Here is a 7,732-nt window from a genome sequence, read left to right as displayed (position 1 = left end):
TTTTCGTAACAATCAATACTTAAAGAGGAAATTATAGTAATGGTCCATCAACTTTAACTCTAATAGAGTAATGCTCATCAACTAAAAATTTGTAACCATAGGTCTCTTAACTCATAAAAAAAGGTGCAACTATAGTCATTTGCGTCAACTTTGTTAGAACTTCCGTTCAAATGAGTCACGTGCCACGCACGTGAGGTTGAATCAAGAGGCAAATATGGAAAACCAAATGAAGAAAATTGTAGCAATGATCCTTTAACTTTAACTCAATTGGAGAAATGGTCATTTAATTTTACTCCAATTTAAGCAATGGTTCCTTGACTTTAACCCAATTGTTGCAATGTTTCTTCCAACATAATTAACGGAGTTGATAAAAAAGACCATAATTGCATATTTTGATGAGTTAAATGATTAATAATGATCATAAATTTTAATTAAGAGACTATTATTCTAATTGAGTTAAAATTAAGGAACCATTTCATCAATTTTCTCATATTTAAAACTTAGTTGGAAATTGAAATACTACACTACGTTGTAAGTAACTAGCGGTGGGGAGCGAAAGTGCATCCTCCCTCCCACCCGTCAGCTCCTCCGTCCCTCCCAACTTTCCCCGACTTTCCCACCCCTGCAAAATATTCCCGGAAAATTTGACAGACGAAAATACCCATCACAAACCCAAAAACCCAAGCTAGAATTTCCCACTACACTTCACTTTCTCACTAACCAAACACTCCAAATACCCACACAACCCCCACCATCTTCCTCAAAACCCTAAAAAAACCCACCCTTCCATTTCTTCTATTTTGCACCCTACGATTGTATCTGCAGCGAACGCCATGGCCTGATTGAGGCACAACAGTGTCTGTAAATACAGTGAAATCTAGGAGAAGAAGATATGGGGGCTTCGCTCTCGAACCTGACGGAGGGGACGAATGGGGCGGGTCATGGACCGGGTCTTGGCGACATACCCGAGAGCTGTGTGGCCTGCGCGTTCATGTACCTGACTCCTCCTGAGATTTGCAATCTTGCGAGGCTCAACAGGGCGTTTCGCGGTGCGGCGTCGTCTGATTCGGTTTGGGAATCCAAGTTGCCCCCAAATTACCATGATCTACTCGATTTGGTGCCTCCTCAGAGGTACCAAAACCGCTCGAAAAAGGACATCTTTGCCATGCTCTCCCGCCCTGTACCCTTCGACGATGGCAATAAGGTGTGTTTTTAATTGGGAACTAGGGTTTTGGGTGATTTCTTAGGGTAATTTTGCAATTAAGGGTTTTGGGTTTGGTGGAATATGACTGAATTTGCTCATTTTTTGGATGTGTTTGGTGGGTTTTGCAGGTGGTATGGATAGACACGGTCACAGGAAGGGTTTGTATGTCGGTTTCTGCCAAAGGGATGGCGATAACTGGGATTGAAGATAGGCGATACTGGAACTGGGTTCCTACTGAAGAATCTAGGTTAGCTAATTATCTGTCATCTACTAGTTTGTGCTTTTGATATGCATGGTTTGTTCACTTTCTTTGTTTTGGAGTACATGGTTTAGGTTTTGAAAATTTAATTAAGCTTACGCTCATTCAGTAAGTTTTCTTTGTTTGTTTATTTATGAAGTTTTTTAGCACTGAGTAGTTATATTGACCAAATGAGGGGAGAAGTCACAAATTCTCAAGGAAATGATGTTCGTGCTTGAATGATGATTATATCTTTTGTTTCATCAGGACACTATTTCTTGCCATTTGGGTTCTTTGGCCTTCTCTAATAACTTGTTAGAACATTTGGTAATGAGGGATTTGAACTTGAGGCATCTATTTCTAAATGGTTGCCAACTAGGTTATGCCTGTCACAAAATTTGTCTCAAAAGAGAACCATGGCATCCATCTTAAAGGATCGTGCACTCACATGGTGTGAGCACCAGTGGAGTGCTAAGCAAAAGTTTGGCTCACACGAGTGGTGGTCTTGTAGGTTTTCCTACTACGATTGTATTTTATTGTAGTTGAATGCAAATTTGTCTCCCACATGTAATGGAAATGCTATATTTATCAGGGAGGTGAAAGAAAATATTTTTTGAATATGGGAAGGAAAGATGTGGAAGTATTTCATGGTACTGTGGACGTCTTTCTTATGTGGCAGCAGATTGCCCACGGATTAAGATTAGGTTTCTATAGGTGCAGTTCCATTTTATAATTAGTGCATTGTGCTAATTTTGTGGATTGGAGTCTGGTGAACTATGTCTCTATGTCATTATTGGGGTTGACATGTATTTGATGCAAATGTTTAGAGGATGCGTAAAAGAATAAAAATTTGAATCTTTATAGAAGTCTTTAGAAATAGCTGACTTTACAATTTGCAAACCTGAGTTTCTAATTTGTAATCGTTGTTGGTAGATTCTCTGTTGTTGTAGCAAATTATGTCCCTGCTTAGTTGTTTTATATTTGAGAACGCTTCTCCATATGATCTTTCTTGTGACTGGCTTGATGTTGTCAGTTAATTGGTCATCTGATATAATTACACAGTGCACATGTCCGATGAAAAACTATGGTCCAACTATTCTATATCATTGTATTTCTGTACATTGGGAGGATCAGATGAAAAACTATGGTCCAACTATTCTATATCATTGTATTTTTGTACATTGGGAGGATCAGCTGAGATCACGTTATTCTAGTGACCACTGGGGATTTAAGATGTCTTTCTAGCTTAGAATATTCTAAGTTGGATGCATTAAGCCTAAAACCCACACGTTTTTATCCTTTAGGAAAATACATGTATAAAAAGTCAGATAAGCAAGTGATGCTACTTATTTCATGTGTTCTATATTCAACATGTTCTGTAACTGGTTTTATTGGTTTTTGTAGGGAATTTCTCATTTGCATACCACTCATACATCAGTTAACCCAAAATAGATTCCTATCTTAATTTTCTGCTGGTTTGGGACTCTAATCCAAAACCTGTATGTTATAATCTTTATTTTCCCAAAGTGAAACTGTTCAGCTTTATTAAAATGGCTCGCTATGGTTTCATTCGAGGAGAGAGCAAATGCAATTAGTAAGTTCCAGTTGGAATACAAGGTTTGTTGTTAGCTAAATGTACAATATTTCCTATATTATGGAGTTTTGCTTTACTAGAAACACACCCGTGATACCTTAATATTAGAAATATTGTGAATGTACAGATATATGGATCACTGGATAGTGCACTGCCAAACTATGAATGCAGCCTAGGTGAAACTGGAGGTATAAAAGATCAGAGCCTAAAAGTCTAAAGTACAAAACATCAATCGAATTTTAGTTGCTCTTGACACAGTTATGTCAGGGTCTTCTAGAAATCAAGGTTGATCATGGAAGTAGAAAATATTCTACTTGCTCATTCAAATTCCGTCCTATCTTTCGATTCTCTCCATCCAAGTGTATCCTTTAAAAACAATATATAAATTTTTTATTTTTTATTTATTTTACAAGGGATCTGTGTACTCCATATGGCCAACTAGAAACTTTTCAAGGTCAGTGGAGATTCGGGTTGGCCTATGTCAAACTGAAAAGGGTGAAACAGAGTCATTATGGAAGCCACTAAATAATTAGTGCGTTTCTTTCTGCAGGGTTTCTTATGTACTAGTTTCTTGTGCGGAATCAGAAATGCCAATGTAGTTGTCACAAGACCAGAGAGATAGCTTATGATTTTCTGGGACTGGGGCTGCCACTATTGATGTTTTGCGTTTTTAATTCTTTTACATCAATGTATGGTTAATAATATTCTCTTTTGGGTCAGTTATCATAATTAAACCATTAATTGTAAGTTACACCAGCTTGCTGTTTATTCATTATTTCTTCATTTTTGCTCTGTTTTTTTATAGATGTTGATGGTCCGTGTGCTCTGTTCTTTATTTGCAGGTTTCAGGTTGTGGCTTATTTACAGCAAATATGGTGGTTTGAAGTAGATGGGGTCGTGAAGTTTCCTTTTCCTGCTGATATCTACACTTTATCTTTCAGGCTTCACATTGGAAGATTCTCAAAAAGATTGGGACGACGTGTCTGCAACTTTGAGCACACCCACGGTTGGGATATAAAGCCCGTGCGATTTGAGTTGTCAACTTCAGATGGACAGCAAGCATCATATGAATGCTGCTTGGATGAAATCGAACATGGGGATGCATATGGAAACCATAAGCGCGGATGCTGGGTTGAGTACAAAGTTGGTGAATTTACTGTCACCGATACCGATCCTGTAACAGAAGTCAAATTTTCCATGAAACAGATTGATTGCACACATTCAAAAGGTGGGCTATGCGTGGATTCTGTGTCTATCGTCCCCAGTGATTTGAAAGAGCGTAAAAGAAGAGGGGTCTGGAAGTAAGCCGAGTGCTGAACAGGGTAGTTGTTCATTCACATCAGCAATCCCGTAAGGTGTTCTGGAGGATGTCATCTTATTTGGTTTTTGCAGTAGGTTTGTGTCCTCTAGGGTTTATGTAACCTCTGTTCATGTATGTGATCCAAGTTTTGTTCCATATATACCTTTGCAGATTAGGTTGAGTGAATACACTTTGGTATTGCCTTGTGTTTGTCAGTTGCTCACTGTAAAGCATTTTGTAACCTAGATATATGTGATGCCTCTTAACACTGTTTCCATTGATTTCATAGATGTTAGATTATTGGAAAATCATGGAAATAATTTCCTGTTAATTCGTAATTGTATGCCATCTAGAGTACAACAGTTAGGTTTTATCCTATTAAGTGGAGTTGTATAAATACTAGAACATCACTGAACTTCGTTTTGCATTATGTCTTCCACTAGCTCCAAGTCCTCCATATTTTTTCTTGAAGTTGCTTTTTGAGTCTTTTCAGGTCTTTCTCTATTCTTTTTGCCCTGAGCTTTCATCTCATAGTTGCATCTTCTAACTGGAGCATATGTAGGTTTTCGGTTCACATGTCCAAACTATCTTAATCAATTTTCTCTCATCTGGTCTTTAATTGCACAAAATTAGAAAAGTACAAAGTGTCATTCATCCCTAACAAATAACGTATTTTCATTGGATAAACTTCATTATCAGAACCATGCAATTTTTAAATCCTTGTTCAAAAAAAAAAAAAAAAAAAAAAAAAAAAAAAACATTTAAATGGGATATTGTTTAATAATTCAAATTAAATAAATATCAAGCTGTCGGTTTGTTTCATACATTTGAATAATTAAACGAACTATAATTTGGATAATTTTTTGTAGCAATGACCTTCAAATAATGAAGATTAAAAAAACGAAAATATGAGAATTGGGTTAGTGCTAGTATGACACGACCTTGATGTAGTTACTCTGTTCAGTTAATGGAAGAGGAGACACCTGACCCAAAACCATCATTTGTATTAACCCAAACCAAATGAGAAATTTTAACAAAAAAAAAAAAAAAAACCAGATGAGAAATGTCATTAACCAAACATAGAGAATTAATATTAGAAATACATACAGCCACTGAGGAAGAAAGATTTTTTGCTGGTGAAGAAAAAAGGTACATATTAAAATCAAAAGGAAAAGGATTATTCAAACATGCCTGCAATTAATTTAATTAGTCTTTAATCAACCATTCAAATGATCATTATTTCAATTAAGTTTTACGTGATTAATCGAATCGAATAGATTGGCATTGATTCAATCCCTCTTTGATACCATTGCTTCCGTACATGCATGTCTATGCTACCACTGAGTACGTGCACTTGCACTTGAAACTCTAATTTTAAATTTAAATTGCTTCAATCCAACAGAAGACGAAATTATGTCAACTAATCGAACCCATCGCCTTATGTCAATTAATAATTCATTGTTTCTACTCTAATTCACAAAAAAAGGTACTGCTACGGAGTGTTGATGATTTAATTAATTATTATTTAAGTACTGGTTAACGTGTTTATTTTTTTATTAGTTACATATCACATAATTTGTAAATTTATTCTAAAATATGGGTGCATTTTTGCTCTCTACCTTCAAGTGATGGTAATACTCATCATCTATTTATCATCAGACCTCGTAATTTAAACTCATTTAACAGATGATAAATAAAGTGACGAGTATTACCATCACTTAAGGGATAGCAAAAATATTCCCCTAAAGAATTGGTATACCTACCAAAGAATTTAACTTTCTCTTCCTTAGTGTACTAGTATAGCGTAATGCGTGGAGGTAAATCATCATATCCTTACAAAGAAAATACTGAGCTCAGGCCCATTATTCCCTTCTGGGCTCAGCATGTACAAAGTTTCCGAGTCTTTTGAGCCAACGACACGCTCGAAGAGGGCGCGCATGTATGCTATTTCACCATCCGAGCCCTCAACCTCGAACTTCCCGGGCAACACACCTGCGCCCATAGTCACTGACTTGAGAAGTTCCATAACATTCAAGTCCTCCTCCGTGGCCTCCCTCTTCATCCCATGCCCAGTCTTCTTCCCATTGCAGTACATGGTCCACCCTGGCTCGTCGATAAGCCTCGTCTTGTCCTTGTCCGCCCTCTTCTCGCATTCCAACGCGATTCTGACCATCCCTGTCCCCATCTCCTTCTGTAGCACATTTGTCTGCATGGCCAGCTCCACCACCAGGCTTGGAAGACACTTGGGGGTTTCTTGTACTGAAAGGGACACGCGTCCCTTCCGGTACCCAAACAGTGTTCCACTGACCCGGTTGCCAGAGGAGATGGCCCTGCTAGAGTCAAGCCTGCCCATGGGGAGCGATGGCATCTTGCAGGCGTGGGTGATGATGGGGAAGGATCGGAAGACAGAGCGAAAGACGCGGAAGACTTTGGTTCTGCTTTTCTTTTTATGGGATGGTTCGAGAAGGGAAGATTGCTGGCGGGGTAGCGGTGGTGGCGGCGGGACAGTAGATGACGAGGATGTTGTGGCTACTGCAGTCGTCTGATGATCTTGTGATGTTGGAGATTTCGGCTCCCCCATTAATGGCTTTGCTGACGAACCAGAAATGGGAGAATGCCATGAGAGAGAGAAACAGAAGAGAGAGAGAGAGAGAGAGAGATAGAGTACTGATCAGACGGGAAGGAGAGAGAGAGAGCGGGGGTGGGGAGAAGAGAGAGAGAGAGAGAGGCTGAATCTAGTCGTTATGGTTGTTATGGGATTTGCGGTTTTGTTGCCTTTGCTAAGCTTAAATTCTGGTCGTTGACCATATCTCTATTTTTATTTAGAACAAACGATATTATGACAATATCTCTATTTAGTCTTTACTCTTTACTTAAGTATTTTCAGAGCATTTTTGCTGATCATCATAATTATGGTCAAGGTTCTAAAATATACTAGACGCTAGTCGGTCGGCAGGTTGGGGCCTAGTGCCTAGGCGGCTAGGTAGGGTCTAGGCGAGCTCCTAGGCGGACTAGGTGGACTAGGTGGATTTAATTAAATCTATTATATTTCGTGTAAATAAATGTTTATTTATACTTAAAATATATATAATTTTATCATAAACTGCAAAATATAATGACATATATACTATGAGCTATTGGAACATAATGAAAACATTGGAAACAAGCATATAATTTGTGTTCATTTAAGTGTTCAACAAGTTTCTTACAATTTATTGAAAAAAATAAACTGCAAAATGAAAGTTATATATTTTTTGTCTAAGTGAGTCGCAACCTAGTTGGGTTTTGGCGGGCTAGGCGGGTGCCTATGCGGTCTAGTCGGGTGCCTTAGTAGGTCTAGGTGCCCTTTCTTAATTTTCAAACACCTAGGCATTAATCGGGATGGTGACCAGCTGT

At 38.2% G+C, this 7,732-nt stretch overlaps 2 protein-coding genes across 2 annotated transcripts; one reads left to right on the top strand and one right to left on the bottom strand.

The window, feature by feature from the left end:
• The first annotated feature begins 520 nt into the window (after positions 1–520).
• LOC103927664 (F-box protein PP2-A15) lies at positions 521–4,617 on the top strand. Its single transcript, XM_048590130.1, has 3 exons — positions 521–1,204; positions 1,333–1,451; positions 3,879–4,617. The coding sequence occupies exons 1-3, from the start codon at positions 893–895 to the stop codon at positions 4,339–4,341; spliced, it is 894 nt and encodes a 297-aa protein (XP_048446087.1). The 5' UTR covers positions 521–892; the 3' UTR covers positions 4,342–4,617.
• A 1,382-nt stretch (positions 4,618–5,999) lies between these two features.
• LOC125479904 (protein MIZU-KUSSEI 1-like) lies at positions 6,000–6,983 on the bottom strand. The gene has a single exon (XM_048590049.1). It carries the CDS (start codon positions 6,915–6,917, stop codon positions 6,162–6,164), a length of 756 nt encoding a protein of 251 aa, XP_048446006.1. The 5' UTR covers positions 6,918–6,983; the 3' UTR covers positions 6,000–6,161.
• Between the last annotated feature and the right edge of the window lie 749 nt (positions 6,984–7,732).

The sequence above is a fragment of a genome, unplaced genomic scaffold (genome assembly GCF_019419815.1).
Source record: "Pyrus x bretschneideri cultivar Hongxiangsu unplaced genomic scaffold, Pyrus_bretschneideri_v1 Contig30, whole genome shotgun sequence".
Taxonomy (NCBI): Eukaryota; Viridiplantae; Streptophyta; class Magnoliopsida; order Rosales; family Rosaceae; genus Pyrus; species Pyrus x bretschneideri.
Note: the sequence above shows the minus strand (reverse complement) of the source record. Positions and strands in the feature narration are given on the sequence as shown.

Bases quoted from the DNA above. Each gene is read 5' to 3' on its own strand.
- LOC103927664 (XM_048590130.1), top strand. From the start codon at position 893: ATGGGGGCTTCGCTCTCGAACCTGACGGAGGGGACGAATGGGGCGGGT. The intron at 1,205-1,332 runs GTGTGTTTTTAA...TGGGTTTTGCAG, and splicing joins CCTTCGACGATGGCAATAAG to GTGGTATGGATAGACACGGT. The intron at 1,452-3,878 runs GTTAGCTAATTA...CTTTATTTGCAG, and splicing joins GTTCCTACTGAAGAATCTAG to GTTTCAGGTTGTGGCTTATT.
- LOC125479904 (XM_048590049.1), bottom strand. From the start codon at position 6,917: ATGGGGGAGCCGAAATCTCCAACATCACAAGATCATCAGACGACTGCA.